The 26,593-nt window shown below is 40.5% G+C and overlaps 1 protein-coding gene across 4 annotated transcripts in view; it reads left to right on the top strand.

Annotated features, from left to right (window-relative positions):
- Positions 1-26,593, top strand: part of PTPRF (protein tyrosine phosphatase receptor type F) — a 627,213-nt gene that overhangs the window by 237,053 nt on the left and 363,567 nt on the right. For all 4 annotated transcript variants that reach the window (XM_032217661.1, XM_032217663.1, XM_032217660.1 and 1 more), the window contains one exon: positions 18,081-18,218. In XM_032217661.1, the coding sequence (XP_032073552.1) occupies positions 18,137-18,218 (82 nt within the window). In that variant the 5' untranslated portion in view covers positions 18,081-18,136. The remainder of the gene's footprint in view (positions 1-18,080; positions 18,219-26,593) is intronic.

Genomic DNA, 26,593 nt, shown 5'->3' with positions numbered 1-26,593 from the left:
CAGTACCTATTTCATCTATAAGAGTTCCTGGGGGGAAAAGCAATAAAATAATGCAGTAAAAAATGTCCCAGTTGTCCCTACTATAAAATGCTTTTGGGCCTTCTGGCAGAATGTCATGAGCAGCGAATGGGGCTGCCCAGCTGTCAGCAGTCATTTAGTAATGAAATACCACGGATTCATTCAGTATTTCTCTGCCACTCCTTCCTCTGGGTTGGGCTGCTATATTCAGTGAAGATTCCATGAAATCAATTACCTGAGCTACTTGTTTCATGCTGAGTGGAATTACTTGCAATGAAGACTCTGTTTCCTTTGGCATTAAGTGAATTGTGAGACCAATTAGTTGCCTTAAATTCCTAAGTTTTTTTTTTAATGGCCTGCATAATTTGCTACATAGATATCACTTCCTTAGCATTGTATTAGCTGACTGATTTAAAGTTAGCCACTCAAAATTTTATCTGCCCCCAGCTTTCCATAGACTGCTGTTTATCACTATATCTTGCAAACATAATAACTGTTATTTCAAATTTATATGGCCACCTATCTTACCAGAAGTGACTGGGCAGTGTACAAGAAGGATATAAAAATAAATGGGTTTGAAACCATTATCGAGAAATGAAAAAAGCATAACGGCATACCAACTAGATTAGCAAGGGAGCCCCCTCAAAATCTCACCTGTCCCCTGGGACCCCCAAGCCTGATGATAAAGCTAGATCTTGAGGGAATTCTGGAAAACAAGGAGAGATGGTGCTGTCCTCATTTGGATTGGATGGGAGAATGTTCCATAAAATGAGCACCATTGCAGCAAAACGTATATTTAATACTTATTGTTGCTTTTTTATATTGAAGATAGATTGACCAAATAATCTTGTCTAAGACTTAAATTATGATAAATGCAAATTATCATAAATGAATTGTAATTTGTGTGTGTGTGTGTATGTGCACATTTTACATATAAAGATTTAAGACACTTTTTTTCATTCTTGCTGACCAAGTGGTTAACAAAAACAATTCCCATAGTTCAAGATTCTTATAGCTACATGGATAAATCTAGTTTTCTAATAAACAAAAACATAACTGTTTTGCTATATTTTCTGTAGTTTTCTAAAGCTTTCATCTTTCCATAAAAATGAAAGACTCCATCAAAGTAAATTATAGATGGCAGAGGACTTTTTAAAAAATTTCCTATAAAAAACAATCACATATTCAGATCTGCTCTCTTGGCAATTAGTAGCTTAAAGTTTCCCAAAAAGCAGCTTCTACATTGCAGATTCATGCCATAAATGGGGTCATCCCTAGAGGTATCTTGTTGCATTAGTGTTAATTAGAAGTGTTTGAAAATAATAATTGAATAAATATTTCAATATTTTATGACTTAGTTGAAGTTTAACTATTTTCCCCATGAAGCCTATATTTTATTAGGAAAAACAACATAGAATTAGAATGTTTGAAAATTCAGAATCTACATGCTAGCTGCTGAATTAATGTTACAAAACTTTTCAACTTTTTGTTGTCAGAAATTTGGGTGAAATACAACATATCTGTCCCACCTATCCAGCAAACTTTAAAAATGGGCTATAGTTCATCCAAGGCACAAAAATAATGTTTTGATTTCAGAATCTCTTGTACAAAATACAAAAGCATTGTGAGGTGATTGTTGCTATTTGTGAGCAACACTGTAGAAAGAACAAAAGTTGTTAATGAAAAAAATACTTGGATAAACGAGGGAAAGGAATCTCTGGATTATGACACTTACTGTATATACTCGAGTATAAGCCTAGTTTTTCAGCCCACTTTTTGGGCTGAAAAAGCCGCCTCGGCTTATACTCGAGTCAGTGAAAAATTTGCCCGAAATGGAGGAGAAAAAGGGGCGGGGCCATGCCGCTGGGTGACGCTCGTGAATGGCCCAGTGCCCCTGTGAGTTTCCCCTCCCTCTGTGTCAGTTTGCCGCGCAGCGCGCACCGCACCATCCCCCCTCCTCACGTTCTAATGTAATGCAGGGCTGTCTTACGATTCCCCTTCCTCCCCCTCCTGCCGCTCTGCAACGATGTCCCACCTCCTCCTTGTTATGGCAAGCAGCCACATAGCGATGTCCCACCTCCTCTGGTACAGTGATCCAATGATAGGAATCACTGTGCCGTGTGTCATAGGAGGCGGGACATCGCTCCCGCGGCTGCACGGGACATCATCATCACAGCGGGACATCAGCATCATGAGGTGAGTGAAGTATTTCATTGAATACACCGCTAGTTTACTGTTTTTCTTTGAAATAAATATTCAAAAACATTATTGGTATCTATTTTTATTTTTGAAATTTACCGGTAGCTGCTGCATTTCCCACCCTAGGCTTATACTTGAGTCAATAACTTTTCCAGTTTTTTGTGGTAAAATTAGGTGCCTCGGCTTATATTCGGGTCGGCCTATACTCGAGTATATACGGTAGATATTGACCTAACTATTGTTATACTGCCTATAAAATTAAAAAGGTAAAGGTTCCCCTCACACAAATGTGCTAGTCGTTCCCAACTCTAGAGGTTGGTGCTCATCTCCATTTCAAAGCCGAAGAGCCAGCGCTGTCCGAAGATGTCTCCATGGTCATGTTGCCGGCATGACTAAATGCCGAAGGCTCACAAAATGCTGTTACTTTCCCACCAAATGTGGTTCCTATTTTTCTACTTGGATTTTTACATGCTTTCGAACTGCTAGCTGTGCAGAAACTGGACAAGTAACAGGAGCTTACTCCGTTACGCTGCTCTAGGGATTCGAATCTCTGAATTGCTGACCTTTCTGATCGACAAGCTCAGCATCTTAGCCACTGAGCCACCGTGTCCCTCTGCCTATAAAATTAGGCATCACCAATTGTTATATTTTCTCTTTTTAAAAAAAATTTTTTAATGCATTTGTTTCAAGTCTGGCCAGTGACACGTTGTAACAAAAACATTCCTTTCATTAATAAAGTTATAAAAAACAAAATCCATTTATAAGCATGTATACATACACAAGCATTTATCAATTTTCTAGGTTTGGATTTTTTTCATGTTGGAAATTGAACACTTCAATACTATTTTAGAAACTTTTGAGTTAGTCTAGTAAAAGCTTGTATGGATTTCGGATTTATTACTTTGTAATTCCTTCTCATTTTTTAAAATGAATGAAGTAGTAGTTAATCCACTCTAAGACAAAGGACTATTGCAGGGGTTTATGCTGAATTATTACAAGGGAGTAGTAATAAGTTGATTGGTTGTAGCTAATAAGCAATAATTAAATGTAAAATAAAGCTTTGCGGTTGAAATGTTAATTCGCCACATTGTTAAAATATGCCTATAGTAGCTTCTGATTAACGTGCACTATTAAAACCACAGTGACTGAAATGAAAGAGATCTAATGAATAGCTTGACAATAGAAGAAGCTTCGTGATAATTATTACCTTTTCCCTTCTGGAATCTTAATATACTTGTCTGTTCCAGATTATGCATATTACTCTAAACAAACACCAATATTGAGCCTCTGTTTCTTTTTTATTTCTCTTCACATATGCATAGTTGCCTTTGGTGAGTTTAATTGTGAATGGGGGAGTTTAAAGGAAACAGTAAGATTGGAATTTTTAGTTCTTTTAGCTTCTTAAAAAAAATTTTTTCCACATCTTCATCTCCCTCCCTCCCCCCTCCCTCGTACACATATCCCTCTATAAAAGGCAATTTGGAAAAAATAAATTTTCTGTAACACTGTATAGCACATTGAACCTAGACATAGCATCGCCTTTAGCACCCATTGTATGAACAAAAGTGTCATTGAAGGTTGAGTTTGAAAGAACTGTCCAGTGATACTGTTGCGAAATCCAAATTTATAGATGGCACTCTGGTTCCAAACTATGAGGAAATGGTTGAAATGGCAGAAAATTGCTTTATGTTTAATTAATCTTAAACGTTGACAACTGCAAAGTACCATATATGTAAATGTAGTACTATATGCACAAATTGGAGGTGCCCTGGCTCCCTAATGAGAGCTGGGCCATGCATTGGGAGGTGGGTGAGCGAGAGCAGAACAGCCACTCGCTCACCCCCCTCTCCAGCTGTGCAGAGCGCATTCACTGGCATTTGGAAGGCGCCTAGCCATGGGAGCCTGGCGGCGCGTTGAACAAGCGCTCAACGCGGTTTGGCAATACGCCGTGTAATTTTGTGTGTGCTGTGTGTGTGTGTTGAATTTGATCATAATAACTTGGTATGTACATTTCACACATTAACACCTGAATGGAGTCAGGTAGCAGATTAGTAAATATGTTATTTACTGAAGCCTTCTCAAGGGACTGAACATTCTACATTCCCTTGGATAGCTTGCAAGGTCAGTTAAAGACAGCAGTCTGGAAAAAAAGTGAATAACATAAATACTGACATTCCTGGAGAGCAGATGGAAAGCACCCTTTATGAGAGGTCTTTCCATTTACCATCAGCAAAAAATCTTCATTATAAAAGGCTACTTTCTTTGTATGGTACATAACTCGTTGAGGTTGATCTTCTCTTATAATCTGGGTTTATCTCTAATCATTCCTTTAATAGCGAACAATTCCCTTGCTGAAGTAGATATAAAAATAGTGAGCTATAATTGAGATATAAGGGAAACCACTTGTAATTTGTGGCAGCAGGACCTTCAATAACATGCTTTTTAAAAGCTATACTCAGGTTTTGTGTTTTGTACATAGCTTCTCTTTCATCTCAGCACAGATGACTTGGGCGGAAAAAGGAACAGATTATTTTTTAAGTACATCTTATTTCACTTGTAGTACATATGCTGCTATAAGAATGTACTGAATTGGGGCAGGATACACATTATAGGACAAATAATACATAACTGCTTTCAAAATTTGCTTTTTGTATATTTTCTGTATTCTTGTTGCTGATTTTTTTAACTTTTATAATTTAGTTCTCATGGGTTAATTAAAATTCTATAAAACTTCCTTGTGGGAGAAAATCCTTATTTTTGTTGCTGCCTTTTGTTGCTTCTACAAAAGGCGCATCAGAAAGAGGATATTACACACACACACACACACACACACACACACTCCATGATTGGTGACAAGTGGTAGAAGTACCTCCATGAATAATATAGGAAGGGTGAGGAGAAGTTATTTTTCTACTTTATTTCTGGCAGAATCCAAAAGTACACGAGTGAAAAATGCCCAATTTTTCTCATACAAGCATGCATTTAGCAGAAAATGTTAGTATTTGTTTTGTGCTGCTTTTGATTCCCAGAAGAACCAGAGAGAACAGGAAGAAACTAATTTTCCTGAAATGGTATGATTCTTCTGCCTTGCTATGGATCTGCTGCAAACGTCCAGTACAAGGACAAATAGCCCTCTCTTCCCTCCACTCTCTCCTCAGGCCACCAAACTGGGAAAGGAGAGGTAATGGCCACAAGTAATAGCTGACTATTGACTTGAATCAAAATATGCTGGTCCTGGATCTCCATATGTCACAGATGAAATCAGATCATTTGTTACAGGAGATCTTCTATAATAACACACTCTCAAATTATTTAAACACAAAAACTTTAAGGAAAATATGAAATTATGAACCTGTTTCATCCTTTAGGAGTCTTGTGTATTCATTCTAAAATTTCATTATCTGACATTTCTTAAAATCTATGGAGATTTTTTTGTTGATTTCATTTCCCAACTTTTAAATGAAGTACCATCTCTCAGAAGTTCTCTGGTATTGTTGAAAATAATTATGGTTCCTTCTTGACTTTTCTCTCTTAAAAGATTCAGTTTTCAGTTGGAGCATATGCTGATCTTTATTTGTTTCTATGAAAATACAGAAGAAAGATGCAGAAGAAAAAATAATAAGAGACAACAGCTGATAAGGTTCAAGAGAAACTGATATATAACTATCAGGCCAGTTTTCTCCCTCCCAAGGTTTTTGTTCTTTGTTCAACCCAGATTTATAATCATAACCAAGAATATAATAGACTGAAGAATTGCAGGTCAATAAAACGAAATGAACTGCAATTTATGCTTGTCACTGTTATTATATTACCTGTTTGTATAAATCTTTTGTATTGTTATAATGAACTGAGGAATCTGCAGCATAGTTTATGAAGAGGATCTTTGAAGCTGCCCATTCTCTCTTCTGAGTTGGAAATTTTAAAAATTCTACTCAAATAGATTTTGATCATGCATATATGCCAGAAAACTGTAGAAACTTTAAATACAAGTCATTACATGAAAAGTTTGCTTCTTTCTGCTATCCTATAATATTCAGAAAACCATCAAGATGAATGATTCAAGACCTTAATTCTCAGTTAAAATTATTTCCTGAACCATTCTTAAATGATTTTGCATCCCTCCAGGAAGATGGGATAAGTATAGCAGTTGTAATAAAAATTTGCATTGCATAGCTAAACCACTTACTTACTAAATTATTTTTTTCATCATATGTGTATCTTGCAAGAGACAAAGGAGGGAGAACCAACTATAGAGCCATAATGGGCTTATTTACTTTTTATTCTTTGTGAGGTGCAAATTTGCCCACTGTGATTAATAACCATAATTTTTTTCTTATAATATCGTCCAGCATGCAAAGGCAAACACAGCAATCTTGAATTTTCAGCAGTTTGTTTTTCTTGGTGTGAATAGAATCTTGTGAACATAAAAAGATATTAGATAATAAATTCTGGTTTAATTATTTCTAAAGCCTGATTTATTGCTCCCTGAAATTGGTCTGTATTGTTATAATTGATGTTAATTGACTATATGCTGTGACTGATGTAGGAGAATTTTGTACTTCTCCTGTGTGCTGCTCAGGGAATCCAATCATGGGTTAACTTTGTCCATTAGCCTAGAGGCTGAGTATGTAAATTTTTGACCACGCCTCCTCCGACTGGACCGAGTCAGTTTTTTACTCAGTCCAGCCTAACGAGACATCTCTCAATTCTCTCTTGATTAATTGACAAATTTCTCATCATTTTCATTGGATTCAGCAGTCACTCTCAACTTTCAATGGATTTCTAACTCTCGGGGGTGGAGGTGGCTGTTTATTGCCAGCCCAAATCCCTCGCTGTCGGAGCTTTTCCCTGCATCAGGGGTTGGGAGCTCTGCAGGCTCGTCGCGCTGGGTGATTAAGCCGGCGATTCTGAAGCGACTTTGGAAGCCTTTGTTCCTCGCTTGCTTGGGCGCGTTCTGGGCTGGTGCGCCGCCCTGCGCCGTTTCGCGCTGGGTAAGACCCCGCCTGTGCGGTGCGGTCAGTTCCCAGGCATGCTGCCGCGCCATGTGGCTCTTTCTTCTTCTGAGTGGAGCGGCAGCCGAGCAGGGCTGCGAGCTTGCTGGCCATTTGGTTCATTCCTTGCCGTTAGCGGTTGAATTTCGCGCCCTCAGTGCCGGTCACCATTTGAATAGCGACGTTGCTCACGCGCTGGAATCGGCCGGAAGGAGTGGCATGTTATTTCACGGCGTTGGAGCCTGCGCTGTTCCAGCAATCCTCCTTTTCCCTCACTTGTGGTTGCTGACTCAGGGAGGAGGTCGCTTTCGCCTTAGCCTCTGCTTTCACATGGCGACTTGGCGGGTGGTGCGCAATTCATGACTCTCTTTATTGAGCGTGATCGAGCTTTTTCAAATATTTACCCTACCATGGCAGACCAATCGGTAGCTAAAGGTACTGTAGAGCCCATCTGTGAACCTGGCGAGGGGGGGACTAGCCCAAGGCCCAGTAGGGCCGCTACCAGGGCCTCCAGCCATAGGCCTCGGGCCTCATCCACTGCCCGGGACAAGTCTCACAAGCGCAAAGATAAGGCCAAGGTGTCATCTAAGGCTTCTGGGGCTCCCAGTTGCCCACCCCGGCCCTGATTCCACAAAGTGTTTCACCGGTCCGCGTTAATGAGCAGGCTTGGTCTCCTGACATCCAGCTGCCCTGGGCACCACTCCCTGAGGAAGGGTATTGGGACCTCAATCTCCCCCAATTATTTCAGAGTCTAGTGGGGCTTCAATTCCTTCGCCCCCACGTGCTGGGCCTTCTGCCACTTTCACCTCCTACAGCTGCAGGCCTCAGGCCTATGGAGGGCCAGGATTTAGGCCTTCCTTCCGATTTGTACCACATGATATCTGAGGCCATCTCTAGGGGAGTGGATGCAGAGCTGCTTCGTAGAGCACAGGCTCCTAGGCCCAGTGCGGCCCACTCTGGCCCAGTATCCCAGGTAGTGCAAGGAGATTCTTCTATTCTTCAAACAGACCCTCCTTTGCCTCTACCCTCAGTATGTAGTGAGGCTTTAGTGGAGGACGGTGAAGTTATAGATAGGAATTTCTGATGATGAAGGCCTGCCTCTGGACCAGCCTACTGCCCCTGGTCTCTTCTGGCATGCTCTCTTCAAGTCCTTACTGTATAAGGCTAAGACCACCACCCACATGGGGGAGGCAACATCTAAAGAGAGCACAGCTGTAGGCTTAGATGCCACTGAACGCCTCTTTGCTGAACAGGTGGCCTTGCAGGATGTTATTCTCTCTCCCAAGCTTTTTCTTGATTTGATTCAAAAGCAGTGGGATCAACCGACTGCGGTTACCCCACCCAGCAATGGGATACGAAATTGTACACATTTACTCCAGAATTGGAAGGTCTCCAGTTCCCCACCGTAGATGCCCCTATTGCTGCCCTAGCCTTGCCAGCATTAATTCCATCAGAAATTTTGGAGGGTTTGAAGGCAGAGGATCGTAAGGCCGAGACAGTCATTCGTAAGACCCATCAGGCTGCAGCTTGGGCTTTATGCTCGGCTACCCGCGGCCATCCTTCTTCAATAGGACTTCCTTGGTCTGGCATAAGCAGTTACAGAGTAGGCTCGCCCCTGAGGAAAGGCGCCTGCACCAAGATATCACCAAATTGATGGCTGCCTTGGAGTTTTCGGCGGATGCCACTCTTAGTGCAGCAAAATTTGCCTCCCGAGCTGTGGTCTCTAACGTGGCATCTCGGTGTTTGCTATGGCTCCGCCATTGGCAAGCTGATGTCAAGTCCAAGTGGTGCCTTGCTTCCATGCCCTTCAAGGGCGGGGCCTTGTTTGGATCTGTTCTGGATCCCATCCTCATTGAGACCAGGGAATAAACGTAAGGTTCTCCCTTCCACTAGTGGTCGCGCCAATAAGAGACAACAGCCTTACAATAGGCAACAGCCCTTTCGAGCTGGGGACTCTGGATTCGCCCCTGCTCCCTATGTTCCCAACTACAACAGGGGTTTTTCCCAGTCCCAAGATCGCAGCCAGGATCGCGTGGGGGCCAGGGATAGGGGCCGCCAGCAGAACCAGGCGCAGTCTCAGGCTAGGAGGCCATTTCGTGGAGCAGGCAACCGGTCCTTTCAGAGGTACTGGTGACTCGCAGGGGGAAGAACCCATAGGAGGGCGTCTCCTGGCCTTCACTCATCAGTGGCGGAGATCACGTCCGACGCCTGGGCCCTTCAGGTCATGAGGCTGGGCCCCACTCTAGAATTTCTCTCCATCCCCCTGAGACGGTTCATCAAGTGCCCCATACCCAGGTGCCCGACAAAACGGCGCCTCATGGACGCCGAGATACACCATCTTCTCACCATCAGGGCCATATAACAGGTACCAAGGGGACAGGAAGGGCTAGGATTTTACTCCATCTTGTTCCTAGTACCCAAGAAACTCCGGGGGATGGAGGGCCATCCTAGATTTGAAAAGGCTCAATTGGTACATCAAGTACCAAAAATTCAAAATGCAATCTCTCAAAAGCATATTGGCCTCCATCCGCCAAGGCAACATGATGACATCAGTCGACATCAAAGAGGCGTACCTCCATGTGCCCATCCATCCGGTGCATTGGAAATTTCTATGTTTCCAGTTCAATGGCCGCCACTTTCAGTACCGGGCCTTGCCCTTTGGCCTTCTTCGGCTCCGCGCACGTTCACCAAACTTCTGGCAGTGGTAGCGGCTTCCTTCACTCGATCCAGATACATGTCAATTGTTATTTGGACAATATATTGGTTCTATCTCCATCTCGAGGCCAGGCCCTATGGGATCTGCAAGTCACGATGGACTCGCTGCGTAGTCATGGCTTCGTCCTCACCTTCCCAAGAGTTACTTGCAACCAACCACGTCACTACTCCCATCATCAATTCAGTGACGTGCGAAGTTTCCCTGTTCTCCCGAAAGGCGGCAGAGCATCCAACACCTGACAAATCTGGTACTGTCTCAAAGATTTTTGCCGCTGGCAACGCTGTCCAAATTGCTGGGAAAGATGATCTCCTGTATCAACGTGGTTCCCAGGGCCAGGTTCCATGCGCGCCCACTCCAATGGTTCCTGCTTCCCTTCCAGAGGGCGCACACCAGTCACTCCCAGATCAAGGTTCGGCTTCCACACAAGCCTCTCAGATCCCTTCGATGGTGGATGTCCCTCCAGGCTCCTCCAAGGGTGTCCCTTCAAGGATTACTGGAACGCATCCAGGACATAACGGATGCCAGCCTATTTGGATGGGGCGCCCACGCCCTGGACCGAGTGGCTCATGGACGATGGTCGGAACAGGAACTGTCAAACAGCATAAATTGGCTGGAGCTCTGCGCCATCCGCCTAGCTCTCCTGGAGTTTCCGGACATTGTGACACACAACCACGTACTGGTTTTGACCGACAACGTTGCCTCCAAGGCTCACGTCAACCGCCAAGGGGGCACCCCACTCCAGAGCCCTGATGCTGGAGGCGGAGAAGTTACACCATTGGCGGAGGCCAGACTCTTGTCGATTCGGGCGGAGCACATCTCGGGCGTGGCCACACGCAGGCGGATTGGCTGAGCAGAGCCACCGTGGATCAAGGGGAGTGGCAGCTCCACCCCGATCTCTTCCAAGAACTCTCTCGCCGATTCTGCCGTCCCGAAGTAGATCTGTTTGCACAACTGTACAACACACAACTACCATGATTGTACACCAGGTATCAGACTCCCGTAGCGGAGAGGGTGGATGCTCTACGCATAGTCCATGGCTTGCCGGCCTCCTTTACGCCTTCCCTCCTCTTCCGATCCCTCCCGTCAGTCATCCAGAAGATCTTGACGGAACAGGCGGAGGTGCTGCTAGTCGCTTCGATGTGGTCCAGACGACCCTGGTACGCGGACCTTGTCCACCTGTCGGTTTCATGTCCGTGGCGGATTCCGGATGATCAGATCCAGCTCAACCAGGGGGCTCTCATCCACCCGAACCCCCAGCTCCTACACTTAGCCGTGTGGCACATGAGCGGGCTATTCTAACCGCACTTCACTATTCAAGTGAAGTTATTGACACTATACAAGCGGCTCGATGTCCATCCACTACTTGTATATACGAGGCCACCTGCCAGGCATTCTGTAGGTGGTGCCGTCGCACTGGGGCCGACCCCGTCAAGGCTTCGGTGCCTCAGGTCTTAGACTTTTTGCAATCCGGTCTCAATAAAGGTCTGGCGCCCACACGCTTCGTCGACAGGTCACCACCTTGTCCACGGTGATTGGAGGCAGTCAGGGCCATTCCTTGTCCCAACACTCATGGGTCAAGACCTTTCTGAAAGGCACTACTAACTTGCGACCACCGACAGTGCACCGTTATCTCACCTGGGATTTTACTTTGGTCCTCAGAGCTCTCACATCTGCTCCCTTTGAGCCCATTCATTCCATCAGCCTTCGGTTACTGACGCTCAAGACTGTGTTTCTGGTGGCCATTACATCGGCCAGGAGGGTGTCAGAGTGGCTGCGCTTTCTGTTCGTGCGGATCTTTGCAATATTCCATCCGAACAGAGTGGTGCTTCGTTTGGACCCGACCTTCCTCCCTAAGATCGACACATTGTTTCACAGGGCTCAGGAGTTCGTCCTCCCGGACTTCTATCCGCATCCTTCCCGTCCCCAAGAGCGCCAGTGGCATCATTTGGATGTTCCAAGGACCCTCCGGCGTTATGTGAAGCGCACGGCGTTGTTCACGAGGTCGGAGGCATTGTTCGTTTCATTCCAGCCGTCGTCATGGGACAGAAGGTGTCCTCCCACACCATCGGCCGATGGTTGAAGGTGTGTATTGCATTGGCGTACGACTGTCACTCCCGACCGGTTCCCAGGCGTATTACTCATTCCACCAGGAGTGCGGCCACCACAGCGGCCTGGGCTACGCAAGCCTCAGTGGAAGAGATCTGCAGGGCGGCCACTTGGTTGTCGCCTCGCCATTCATTCAACATTACAAGATTGACGTGTATACCTGGCTGAGGCCTCCTATGGGCGGAGAATGTTGCAAAGGGTCCTTTCTTTGGTGGAGGATCCTGACCAGCCTAGCTCCCGCCCTGGGAATTAATTGCTTTGGCATGTCCCATGATTGGATTCCCCGAGCAGCACACAGGAGACTGACCATTGACTTACCTGAACAGTCCTTCTATGGGTGCTGCGAGGGGAATCCAAATCCGCCCGCAGCTGCGGCTGGTCAGGACTCCACCTTGATTTTGACTCTATGACTAACCTTTCCTTTTTTCCCCTGACTGGACTTTCTGGACTGGACTTTCTGGACGTGTTGCCTACGGCATGAGTGACATTGACATACATCTTTCATCGGCTGACTTCGTGCAAAACTGACTCGGTCCAGTCAGAGGAGGCGTGGTCAAAAATTTACATACTCAGTCTCTAGGCTAATGGATAAAGTTAACCCATGATTGGATTCCCCTCGCAGCACCCATAGAAGGACTGTTCAGGTAAGTCAACGGTCAATTTTATAATACCTGTTAAACTTTTTTCAAGCACTTGTTTGTACATTAAGAAATCAGTAAACATATTGTAAAGCATATCCTATACATATATTAAAAAATAATTAAGTGGTCACGGTGTTTATTTCATATAGTTCAGACTTCTTATATCAAATTTTATATCCCCTTGGCCTTCCGTGTCTTATTATACAGAATGTTTGAATAGTTCAATTTTTTTATAGAGAGTCAATTTACAAGGTTCTAAACTCTATCAGTGAGGTACCACCTCATTCTAGGGGACTTCCATTAAATGCTCCTAACTGCATTAGCCTTCAGAGATAAGGTAATAACCATAATGATTCTTTCTTCCTTCCTTCCTTCCTTCCTTCCTTCCTTCCTTCCTTCCTTCCTTCCTTCCTTCCTTCCTTCCTTTCTTTCTTTCTTTCACCATAGTCTGACATGAAACACAGTTCATGGTTCTCCATTGTTTCTAAACTTTAGCATTTTCAAAGATACGAAAGATTCTTTACCCATCAAAAACATAAGAAAGAGTGACAAAGATTTATTGTTGCCTAAATGTTCCTGAATATAAACATCCTATAAAGATTGCACTTTCTACCTCATAGTGTATTGCTACTATTCTTATCAGTGTAACAATTCTAAGTGTATCAATATCAGGAAAAGTATTCTGCTATGGAATGAGAGGAAAAATAGGAATAGCCTAATAAAGTTATAATAGGAAGCATCATTCATTGCTTACATGTGAATTTTTTATTCATCATGTAAGATGATGAGAGGGCGCTCTATGACATTTAAAGAATTGTTCCATAACAAAGCTTCTTCTCTCTGTAAAAATCAATCAACAAGCCCTTATGGGATTTCAGATTACTCCTATAAACACTTTGTGCATTTCAATTAAGGGGGCGTGATATGCAGAACAGTGGATGACAAAGAGAAACCTGTGGGTTTTGTATGTGCGTATGTCCATTGTGCATTGTTGATGATGAGAAGTTTTGGATATACAAAAAAAAAAGAGGCATACTTTTTAGCCCAAGGTTTCAGTTAGACTCTTTCTAATGAACAAACATACCTGCTGAACAAAAGTATTTTTAATAAGACTCTTTCTACAGAGTTTTCATAAATAGTCTTGAAGAAAGCCTTAGTATCACAGATACACATCTTCCTTATAATAATATCTCTACATTATTTGTGATGTATTTTACAGATATATAAATTATGCCTTCTATCCTAAGTGTTGAGTAAAATATCTAGAGATATAGCTTGGAGACTTACTTGAATTACTTTTTGAGAAGCTCTTGATGAATGTTCTGATATATTTAATGTTCATGTCAATGTTTCTGTCTCTAGTAACATCATGCCAGGATTGCTGTATTCCCACTTAAGATGTTGCTGTTATATTGGTTTTCCAGCAACTATGGCCACTGAATATGTGATAAGTTCATTGAAAATGTCTTGTGTAAAGTTTTGGACTAGTTCCTGAGATTTGCAATTTTGATTCTATCATTTTTTGGGGGAAATTACTTATTCTATTATTTATTATGTTATATGTTTCCAAATAAAACAAGAAAAAGGGAGAAAAGATTAATAATGTGTATTTGATATTTGGTGAAGAGAAATTGTCTGATAATAATGGAATGGACATAAAGATACCCAGGCTGGATTTGGGTATCAAATTCAGTTTAATATAGGTAATAAACTCTGCAATGGTTTAAGTAGTTGATACTACTGTGTCATTACTGCCACAATAATTCACTATCTTCCTTTGATTTTACCATCTAAAACAATTCTTATGCTTTCTTTCCTCCCATATTGCTATACTGAACTATCCCATTCATCGACGTGTACAAGATAAGAGCTATGTATTTTAACCTTTCGGCAAATACTTCGTTCCTTCCATTTTTTTCTGATATTTCATTTAGCTTTTCTACCTGTTACTCAGTTGGGTAACCTATTTGCTGGACCATTTAAGGAGATACTTCAAGTCTTCATATTAGAGATAATTTTCAATCTGCTGTTTCTCATAGTTTTGAAATATAACTTCTATCATCCTCAAATTGGATGGATTATCATTTTATAGAAAAATTGAATGACACTAGGTCAGTGATGGCGAACCTTTTTCTTACAGCGTGCCAAAATTGCGTATGCGCACACGACCTCTCCCCAGGCTCCAGAGGCTTTTTTGAAGCCTGAACTTCCAGTTGGCCGTTGGGACTGTTTTTCACCCTCCCCAGCCTCCAGAGCTTTCCTGGGGAAAGTGAAAAATGGCTCCCCAGGATATCCTGAAGCCTGGGGAGGATGAAAAACAGCCCCAACGGCCCAACTGGAAGTTTGGGAACTAATGTCTGGTTGGCACGTTGGGGCTGTTTTTAGCCCTCCCCAACTTTTGGAGGCTTTCCTGAAGCCCGGGGAGGGCGAAAAACGGCCTCCCCTGGCCCTCCAAAAGGGCGAAAAAAATCAGCTGACCAGCATGTAGCACGCGCATCAGAGCTGATGGCTGGCGTGCCACCAATTATGGCTCCGCGTGCTATCTGTAACACATGTGCCAAAGGTTCGCTATCACGATACTAGGTTATAGAAGACTGTTTTAAGAGATTCTCATAAGGTTGATTACAATAATTCATTCAACATTGTGTATGCTGTCACATCTATGTAAATTCAAGGTGTAAATAGTAAATTCTCCTAGGCGCTGCTTGGCGTGTCCAAGCACAGGTTAACTTCAGCTTGCTGCCCAAGGAACTGAGTTTTAAAATTGATTGTAGCTCCGCCTCTTGGTTGCCTCAGAGGCTCAGTTTTAAAAAACTCAGTTGCCCTATAGGAGGTATTTCTGGAGCTCCAATCCTTGAGCAGCAAGCTAGACCCCTAATCCTTAGAGTAGTGTGGTTCCTTAATTTTATTTCTTAGTCTTTTAGGCCTCTTTAGTTTTCCAATAGTGTTTTTTTCTTAATCTAGCCTTCCAATCGCTCCGTTTGCCTCCGCATCGCGTGGACAGGCTCCCTGGAGCGCTGACAGCCCGGACGCTGTTTTGGGCAAGTCCTGGAGTCGGGACTCTCTGGGCGGCAGCCCGTGAGTCCAAGGGGCGCGTTAGGCAGTCAGGAATCCCTTCACGAGGAGCGCTAGGCTCCCCAAAGCCCCGACGACACTCCAGATGCACACGTGCGAACGGCCGCCATTTTGAATAACTTATTTGGTGTGTTTTCCGTTCCTGGGCTCCTGCCTTGCCCCGCAGCCTGTTCCACCCCAGCAGATCGCAGTGGAGGGTCACCATAAGCCTAAGGCCTTGCACTGGGTGGCCAGGCAGGCTCTTGCCCTCCCTTAAAGTTCAGCAGCTTCAGGGAACTTCGGCTTAACCAGCCTCCTACCTGCCTCAAGCGGATCTGCGGGAGCTTGGCTGACTCCACAGCCAGCTCCATTAAGGCCTCATCTAACGCTCCTGGGCCCAGTACCTCTCAAGGCCCCAATGCGAGGCTCAGGCCCATCCTTCATCAGGCCTGTTTAGACGCTACATTGGCTTTTGGGTCCTTCTGAATATTTTTGCCTTAGATCCTGATGAGACTGGCTGCAGAAAGCAATTTACTCCCAGAGTTAGCCTTAGATTTTAGAAAGTATTTATCAAATCTAAATAGCCATTCAGCTCACCAAAGGTGACTCTGGGTGGCACACAACAATGAGATTAAAACTATATAAAAACTATAAATGCAAAGCATAAAAATTCATATTAATAAAGTAGCCACCCGCCATTTCCTGCTGCAGTCTGTTGGGCAGCGAGACTCAGCTAGAGATGAGGCGCTGGAGAATCAGACTGAGATAGATGGGGGAGGGGAGAGAGAGACAACATTTTTACAGAACTATAGATATGTTGAGGCCTTTGAGATGGGAAGCAAGCAGAGGCCAGGTATGACAAGAGAGGGCTAGGAGGGGTGAGGTGGGGCTAGGCAGGGCTGAGGGTCATATGACTGGGTGAGTGAGTGACGTCGAGTTGTTCATGGCCATCCAGATTTTGTGGCTCCTGGTGTTTTCTTTTCTGTGGGAAACAAATCCAAATGGCTCTTTGGGTGTTTAAGGTTGCCAACCCCTGATTTAGCCCAATATTGTTGATGCTGAATGCCAAGGGATCCTTTCTACCTTTGTGAATGCAGTTTTAATTTTTAAAATCTATTAACAAAATGGAAGCTTTTAGCCAACAGTGGAGGAAAAATATATAGTTGGTCTAATGTTCAGAACTTATCATGTGTTAAAAAAACCTTTGCTTGGTTAAGGTAGGATCCTTTAGAAATTATATTAAATTAAATTTACCACAAGGAAGAAAGTGCCAGAATATTTGTGAGGCGTATATGATAGTCTTCAATCTTAGCTCCACTGACTAATTTGTGGAGAGTAAATTTTAATCTGCTATTAAAGCTGTAGTTGATAGATCTAAATTAAATTGAATAAAACACATACTTCTAGAGCTTACATATAAAGCAATAAATGGTGTTTGAGAGAGCAGAACTAGGAAATGACATTTAGGTAACATGCAGTTCATTAGTTGTTTTTAGTAGATGTTATAGCCATCTTGATGCTGAAAGAAAATCACAAATCTGTTTGACTGAAGATCAAAATTGAATTTATTTTGGAGAGTATCATAAATGTGGAAGTATATTTCAGATGTACTGAATAGTTACTGCTGAAGATTCAATTGTCATCTGTGCAAAATTTTGTTATTATTATCTGAAGATAAATATTGCTAGTAGATAGTTAATTGGCCATACCTGCAAAAACCATATTTTACAAAGATATCTATGATCTAGTGATCTGTGATTAAACCCTATTTCATCTTTAAAATAATTAATGGGAGAAATAAAATGACTTTCCAGAGCGCAGTCTCATGGGTAAGACATTGTACTCTTCTATTTCATTGATTTTCAATCCTTTCAAAACTATTGTCGTGTATTAGAAAACTGGATATCCATATACCTTTCACTATGGACAAATGATAGTGAGGAGCAATATATTTAAACAGCATATCATTTGCTTGGTTCAGTATAATTCTTGTCATTTCTTACATATCATTGTTCCTATTGATTTAAAAATTGCAGTTGTTCATCCTCCAGAACTATCTGTAAATACTATATCTCCATTCACTTTGTAGCATGGATACCATTCCTGCTACCTACATGAGAAAACATATCATCTGAAAATATCTGTAACGATTACAAAACCAGTGGTTGTGAGCTGTAGTTCTTACCAAGAAATAAAGAACTATAAAAGATCTATATAAAGCCTAGTAAATAGACAATATTTACAGTTAACATAAGTTCTGTGGAATAAGGCATCTTTCTCATTGAAATGGGAAATGCTTTTTCAAAAATTGAAACTTTGGGGGGTATGATTAATTTGTTTTTTCTTTGATTACAGGAATACATTTGCATGTGTGACACTGGATGTATTGACCACTTTCTCTACTTTGGAATATGAAGCCTAACTTCAGCATCTCAACATTTGTTGTGGTAGCAGCAATTTTGTGCTGCTTGATGTCATCAACAGAGGCAGATAGTAAGTAATTTCCTGATGGAAATATGTTATGGTTAGGATGGTTGTAAGATTGTTTCATAAAAAGTTAGCTTTCAAATGACAATGTAAAGGTAAATCATCAATTTTTAGTTTGTATGATGCTAGCAAACAAATCATAAATTTACCATAAGTATATTGAATTCATTAATTGTCTTTCATTACTAAATTTCACTCAGTATGCATAAATACCAGGACAATTCTTGATTATAAATTTTGTCCAATATCATGTTTTCATTCTTTAATATTAATGTTGTTTCTTTCTTGTAATGTTATAAATTTTCACATGCAAAGGATTCTATATTTTTTATATAGTTTTTGTGCTCCCACTTAGAATTCATTGACTTTGAGAAAGAAAGAAAGGAAAATATATATTTTCATAGTTAACTACAATATAGAAATCTTTACACATTTAGTAACCCTTTTCCTTTTGAATGATAATTATATATTGTATTATCTGTTTAGGAAATTGGTTATAAGCACATTTGGATCACCAATCATGAAAGTAATTGGGTTTATATTATTAAGTACATGTGTTCTTAAAGCCTTTTACTTTCAGCACTGAGTGGCGTATGAATACATACATACTAACTGTATATTTACATATATGTATCTACACATACAATTTTTATATATGGTTAAATTACCATTTAATGTTTGACTAACTATGGAGAATCTGCATGTGCCTCCTAAGATAGGGAAGACTTTGAGATTATTGACAGGATCTGAGAGAGGAGATTGCACTAATTTATAGATGTTTATAATGGCAGAATTTCTTGTGATAACTCAGTCTCAGAAGGTGTTATGGAATTTTAGCCTAGATGTCAGGGTTCCAAGTAAGACCCTCCCCCCAACCAAAGAAGACTCCGAGGCTTGAAGTTCCTCAAAGTTCCATTTTATTAGATTGGCCATGTCAATCACTAAGAATTTATTCATTGTAGTGGTTTAATTGCTCCACTAATATGAATCAGATAATAATATTTTATGATGTTCATCTGCAACAAATATAATGACATGCATCTGATTAGGAAAAATAAAAAGATACAGGATTGGAGAGTTCTGCTTAGTGATAATGCACGTGACATGGATTGAGGAGGACTGACTGATGACTAGATGAACATGGACAGGCAATGCCTTGGAGCAGCTGGAAAGACTAATGCAGTCTTTACTTGTATAACAAAATAACTGCATTTTGATCATGAAAAATAATACTCTGTGCTAGATAGTTTGTACTTGGAATACAATCTATCAGTTCTGGGCATTGCAGTTTAAACAGACATAAGGAACTGTAGAAGACTCAGATAAACATTACCAAGCTAAAAAGGATTGGAAACCAAATCTTATGAAGAACAGTTAATGGAACTGCATACATTCGGCTTGCCAAGCTATCGGGTACAAGAGGAAGCAGAGTTCTTCTTTGCTGAAACTAAGATCAGGATAAGGACCAATGGGATGTAATGAAAGAATTGATATGCAGGCTTAATATAAGAGGTATATTCTCATGATGAGAATTGTTTAGTAGTGGAATGAATCTCTTATCTATTGATCAATCGAACCATTGATCTACCTCAAGATGGAGAACATGTCCAACACCTCTTCCTCCTCCTATTTTCCCAACAACAACCTTGTGAGATCAGTTGGGATAATAGAGAGTGACTTACCCAAAGTCACTTTTATAGCTAAGGCAGGTCTACAATTTATAGTCTCCTGCTTTCGAGTCTGCATTTACTGCATTTGGTGAAAAAAATATGTCAAAAGTTGGATTCAAGGATTGATGCAAATTTTAAAATTCCATTGTAGATAGATGCTTGCTCCTACTGCTGAGTAAATTTATAAAAAATCGAGATTAAATGTTCATTGCCGTATCCAGGGAGATTACAACAGAGAAATCACTATTCACAGAGGGGTTAAGCAGGATTGCATCCTTCACCCTTATGATATAATTTGTACATTAACTCTGTAGTGATTAAGTTAAAGAACCTTGCAAACCATCCTCTAAAGCTAACCAATAACACATTGTGATATTTTGTGTGTGAATGATGCAGCATTGCTACTTGCCAATTGGTTTAAAATGAGCTCCGTGCACTTTATCTGACTATTGTCAAGATGAAACATTAGATAAATTATTCTGAAATTAAGATCCTGGGGTTTGCTAAATGTCCTAAACTGCCTACTTAGCTGAATGGATATAAGATTGAGCAAATTAAAATCTTTAAATATTTGGAAATAGTAATTTTGGAGTCTTTTAGGATTATACTGTTCAAAATGCCCCCAAATTGGCTACTGCCCTTTGATCATTCTGTGGGGCCACTATTTAGAGCACCTGCTATTTTCAGCAGACTTCATAAGTGTTTTATTTGGGCCCATCTGGGACGCTATAACTCTGCTGCCTATTGAGGGAGTACAAGCTAAATTTTTAAGGACTGTTTTTAGTGCAAAATGTCCCTAGTGTAGTCCTTCATTGTGAGGCAAGCATGATTAGCATGGATTTTATATTTACATTTACCTGTGTATATTTTTAGAATGGTTAATCTAAAAATGTGGGTCTGGTACCTTAATTCTTGTGGATAATTTTGAATCAGCTTGGAGACCATCAGTTCCACAATTTATACAATTATGGTCTATTGTAAGATGAATTATAGGTATTGCATTACAAAATTTGGTAGATTTATATTTTTAAAATAGGTGTTGGCTATAGAAACAATTCAACTTTTTCTCTTCCCAGAGATATTTTCTTCAGCGTCTATATCTTTATTTTAGACCAGTAAATTATCTAAATCAGATAACTAATCCCAAATCTAATGGTTATAGTTAGCACATTTTAATTCACTCCCAAAAGCATTACTTGATGAAACGGTTAAGAATGTCCCCTAGTCTTTCAGATTTTGTCCTTGTGATGAAGGGGTTTTAGAAAATATGACACACACAATTCATTGTGAATTGTATAAAGATACACAGTTATATTTTATAATCCCTTTGTTAATTCCAGGTCGTACATACTTATTTTATATATACTTATTGTTAGCTGACAGCATGATTCATTTTATTTGAATGTGGCCGGATTTTGTTTTATTGCCTGCATAATTTGTTTCTATTAATTCCCTTAATATATAGTCATGGTTATTTATATAACTCTTATTATTTATGTTTATCAAATTTTATTTATAATATTTTGTGTTTTAAAATTTGTGTTTTTATCCTTTATGCTTTTCTAAATAGAAGATTGATAATGAACACTGAATGACTGACTGTTTCTTTTTCCAGAAATGTTTCCATGTAGGAAAACACTAGTATCTATTAAGTGGTTTTGACATGTACAGAGGTCATAGAAATGCACAAATCTTTTTGAGTGCTAGAACCCAGAATATCTTGCATACTTGCTTCTAATTGCTACAAATTAATGAATGGCTTTGTCGCACGTGATGGATGGATTTATACTTGAGCAGTGACTCTAAATTTACAGTTTTTTCTTATACCTTCTTCCTGGGACTCATGATAACAAGTGATACTGTTCAGAGCAAATTGGCCAAATAGATCAGCTACAACTGATAGCAGTCCTGAATATCGGCAATTTCATTTTTCCCTGAAGTCAGTGCAACAGGTAGAAATCAAAGTGGTCGAATGTAAAATGCTGATCCTGTATGGGCATGTAAACACCATGTATGTAGTTGTCCCTATTGATTTTGTGGAGAGACTTGAATGCTGATGAATAGCATTAAAATGGTTACTGAAAAAAGTGGAGTCAGGAGAAAGACTTATTGATGACTTCTTTCATTTATATTTTTAAACTGCGTTCAGGTAATTTCCTTGTAGCCGAGAAGTTATCATTATGAACATAACCTGTCTCCTCAGTTTATACACAGCCGCTTCCCCTACTGCTCTGAAGTCACAGAAAAGTACCATAGGAATGTCAGGCCCAATTAAGATCTGCTAAATGTTTTGTATGCCTCTGTTCTAAGGTGATGGTACAGATTAGAGGTATAATTGACCTGGGCTTTGTAAGATAATTATATGTAGAAATGGAGCATAATTAATAATGCAGAGGGATATGTATGGAGCATTTATGCTGCATGTATTCGAAAGCCCAGAGCCTTTGGTTTCTCACTTCAAAATCTGTTTATTGTGGCAATTTTTCTGCAGCTGCTGATGCTCCAGCTTCTGGATAAGTTGTCAGCTGAGCTAGAGTGGAGCTTTTTAGATGAATGAAATGCCATTTAGGTGTTTATACTAAAAATGAGAAAAATAAAGGTTTTCCTCCAGTTAGATTATACAGTATTTGAATGCAGGGAGTGTCCAAATTCCCCTGGTGTAAAAACATTTAAGTCCAACATTTCTGTGAAGATAGCATAGACTTGCTGGTGCTAACAAAATAGGAGTGGTATCTGGCCCTTTTTAAGGCACATGTGTTAATTTAACTAATTTTCCATTTATTATTTGCTGAATTTCTTCTCATTGGTTTTGTAAAGATAACCGTAATGGTATATTATAGCTTCTATTTTTAGAAGTGAATCAGAATGATTGCTGTACATTTTCTCTGTCTGCTTCTTCTTGTTTCTCTTTTATGTGACCTCTGTTTCCTCTTCTATCAGCTTTTGACTGTGCAATGGAAAACAGCTTTCAGATTTCATTTAATGTTAATTTCAGTTGTCAAAGAAAAAAAAATGCTTTTACCAGGTTCCTGGAATCTATTTCTTACTAAAATCCCAAACACTGCAAAAAAAAAAAATTCTGAAAATGGGGGTACTGAAATTAGTTCTTCCCAGGGAGGCTGTTGCATAATATAGTTCCTTTAATAGGCTTTGTGTTTGAGCAAGATTTTCATTAGCCAAGGCTAGGTCTGAATGACCTGCCACAGCTCTGTTTCCATGGCAGGTGAGTTTCAGTTTATCTCAAACACAATTCCCAAGCCTTTGGAAAGAGTTTTGAGAGAGGGGGGAGCTGGCAGGGATCAGAAATCACCTTGTCTGATGGAAGAACAAAAGCAGTAAATGAAGGTGTTAACCAGTAGGAGATATGGTCAATTACCTACACTTGACATATTGACATTGAGAGGAACTATGATTCTTCAGTGAAAGACCAGTGATATGTTTTTCAGTAAGGGGACCTGTCCTGTCGTCTGACACTGATGAATCTGGGGTTTATATGGTTATCCCTGCATGGGTCTTTCAATCAGATAACTAATAGCTTTTCCAACATACGGATATGTGCCTTTAATTAATTCCAGCAAATGAAAACCTGTAATAAATAGCATCATTTCAAAAGATTAGAGCAGCAGCTTTTCTAATCAGGAGGCATTACCATTTCTCTTACAGCTATTGCAGTGTACATGACCTCTTCTTATTGAAAATATTAACTATCAGTATACATACAATGCCAGATGGGCATTTCTTCCTTGAAAAGTGTAAGGTCTTCAATTCACATTGCTGTGATTTTGTACTCCCAGCTGCCGATAAATAAGCTGGTTTGTTTTTTCTTAATACTTTGTCATTTCTGGATTCCCTTTCCTCTGAGCTTCACATCTGGGGTCTTCTTGATAGCCATGTGAAATGTTTTGAGAGTCTCAAGGTTTCTGCCATCCAATTTTGCTGGAGGCCAGCCAGAGTTTTAACTGGCAGAATAAAGTGACCCTTGTAACTTGTCACTTCTAGGATGTTGCAAGCAGCTGTGTTCAGAATCTGCATCTGGAAGAAAAACATAACACATTTTAACTGCAGCTCTAGCTTTCTGTACTGAAACAAATTACTCATTGTATTTCTTTCACTCATTGGTTTTTCCAGTACTTCACTAACAGTGATAGTTTATTTGAAAAGGCTCAGAAATGACCAACACAGGGTAGCTTTTTTTTAAAGAACTCCTTTATCCCATTCTACTTCCTTATACTTTATCTTCCTAAACTGTGTTCAGGCATGCTAACAGTTTTATTAAGATGGATGAGGTTTGCTTATTAACATTTGTGAATTGCAAGTGGTCAAGTGTAGCTAGCAACAATATATTTAAGTAGTTAAAGCTTTTTAAGATAAAAACTGAGGCAACCATGCAGAAGAATACAAACTTGCAAAAAGAGGATGGCTGAAGTCTTTGTGGCTTGATTAGGTAATAAAGATGTATGTCTGCAGACTACTTTATTTAGTATCCACCCTTATATTTCTGTATAAGATTTGCATATTATAACTACTTATTAAAATCACTTTTCAGCCTTTTCTCTCTTGGACTAGTTGCTGTAGCATGGAAACATGTTGATGAATGTGTGTGATCAGACTCCTACATTCTCTTCCACTTTTGGAAACTTGGAAGTTCCAACAGAACAGAATAAATATATGTAACTCAGAGCTGAATTGTGGAATCCTCGTTGCTTCTTGAGTTTGATTATTTGCTTGCAGATGTTTCATTACCTGACCAGATAACATCAGTGTACACCTGGATGTATACAAAGCAAGTTCATTGCATCTTTTCTCTTGGTATGGAAGGCTGAATCCTGCCATCAGAAATAGTCAGCCATTCAGTTATTGCTGTCTGTTCCTCTTGATCACATTTTTGTGAAGAAAGCATGCTAAAATCATTGACATTTATGGACCATGATAGGGTCCATACCACTGCTGAGTCATCCCATAGTGTATCAGACCTGAATTGTTATAGAAAGTCCCTAAACTGTAAATATTTTTCTCCCCTGAGAGTGTTCACTTTCTGCCATTATCCCTTTTCCTGTTTTCCTCTTTCCCCTGAACTTTTTCATCTACTATGATCTCTAACCATTATATACTGTTCAAAATCTTCATCTCTCAAAGTGCTGGGGCTCATTCATAAGCTGGATGTATTTTCTTATTTGTCTTTAAGTTTTGAGATGCTTGCTGAATTAATAGGAAATCCTCTCTTCTTGTCCTCTTTACCTAATTTTCTTTCATCTTTACATTATTCATCTAAACATCTCCCAGTTCTAATTAAAATGATCAAGCATGGCCAAGGATAAATTTGAACACTAACAAGTGGACTTTATTTTTTTGCTTCCCCCTTTTTATTTTAGGTTAAACTCGTAAATTCATTGGACTATTATACTGTGTATGTTCTATTTCCTTATTTATTGTTTTGATTATACTAGGATATCTAATGTATATATGGTTTCTTTTAAACCCATTCTAATTTTAATGGTTTTAAAATAAGATGTTCATTTCCTCCCTTTCAATTCTTAATAAATAACCTGTTAATGCTTTTATCTGACTTCCTGATTCATTGGATATCACGAAGCCCATTTTCCAAGAGCACACAGTGATTTAAAGTTAAAAGTACCTTGTGTTGTTAAAGTTGAATACATAGAATTCATATATACAAATCAAGCAGTACACGGTTCAACACTCTATTGAGTACAATTCCATTAAATGCTACTAAAGTTGATATATCCTTGTGTCAGGTGCTGCTTCATTTAATAATTTATGTATTTTATACACGTGAAACTCAAAAAAATTAGAATATCGTGCAAAAGTTCATTTATTTCAGAAATGCAAGTTAAAAGGTGAAACTAATATATGAGATAAGGACTCATTACTTTTGCCAAAAGCACTAAAGGACCCAGATTGTTGGGGGCAATATGCTGACTCTCTGTAAACCGCTTAGAGAGGCCTGAAAGGCCTATGAAGCGGTATATAAGTCTACTGCTATTGCTATTGCTATTGCTATTGCTAAAACCTGGTTCAATCACCCTGGAATTACTGTGCTTGATTGGCCTCTCCATTCTTCCTCCATACTCTGGGTCCTTGGTTTCCAAATCAGATGCAAAAGTTGCTCTCATCAGAAAAGAGGACTTTGGACCACTGAGCAACAGGACTTTGGATCACTGTGCTTCATTAAGACCAGGGTCAACGCAGCTGTCTACCCGGTGATTTTGGAGCACTTCATGCTTCCTTCTGCAGACGAGCTTTATGGGGATGCTGACTTCATTTTCCAGCTGCCCACACTGCCAAAAGCACCAAAACCTGGTTCAATGACTGTGAGATTACTGTGCTTGATTGGCAAGCAAACTCGCCTGACCTGAACTCCATAGAGAATCTATGGGGCATTGCCAAGAGAAAGATGAGAGACATGAGACCGAACAATGCAGAAGAGTTGAAGGCCACTATTGAAGCATCCTGGTCTTCCACAACACCTCAACAGTGCCACAGGCTGAGAGCTTCCATGCCACGCCACATTGAGGCAGTAATTGCTGCAAAAGAGGCCCAAACCAAGTACTGAGTACATATGCATGCTTATACTTTTCAGAAGTCCGATATTGTTCTATGTGCAATCCTTGTTTTATTGATTGCATGTAATATTCTAATTTTCTGAGATGGTGGATTTGGGGTTTTCATGAGCTGTACGCCATAATCATC

Source organism: Thamnophis elegans, chromosome 5 (genome assembly GCF_009769535.1).
Source record: "Thamnophis elegans isolate rThaEle1 chromosome 5, rThaEle1.pri, whole genome shotgun sequence".
Lineage (NCBI taxonomy): Eukaryota > Metazoa > Chordata > Lepidosauria > Squamata > Colubridae > Thamnophis > Thamnophis elegans.
The sequence above is the reverse complement of the archived record's forward strand: the minus strand, read 5'-3'. Positions and strand labels throughout refer to the sequence as shown.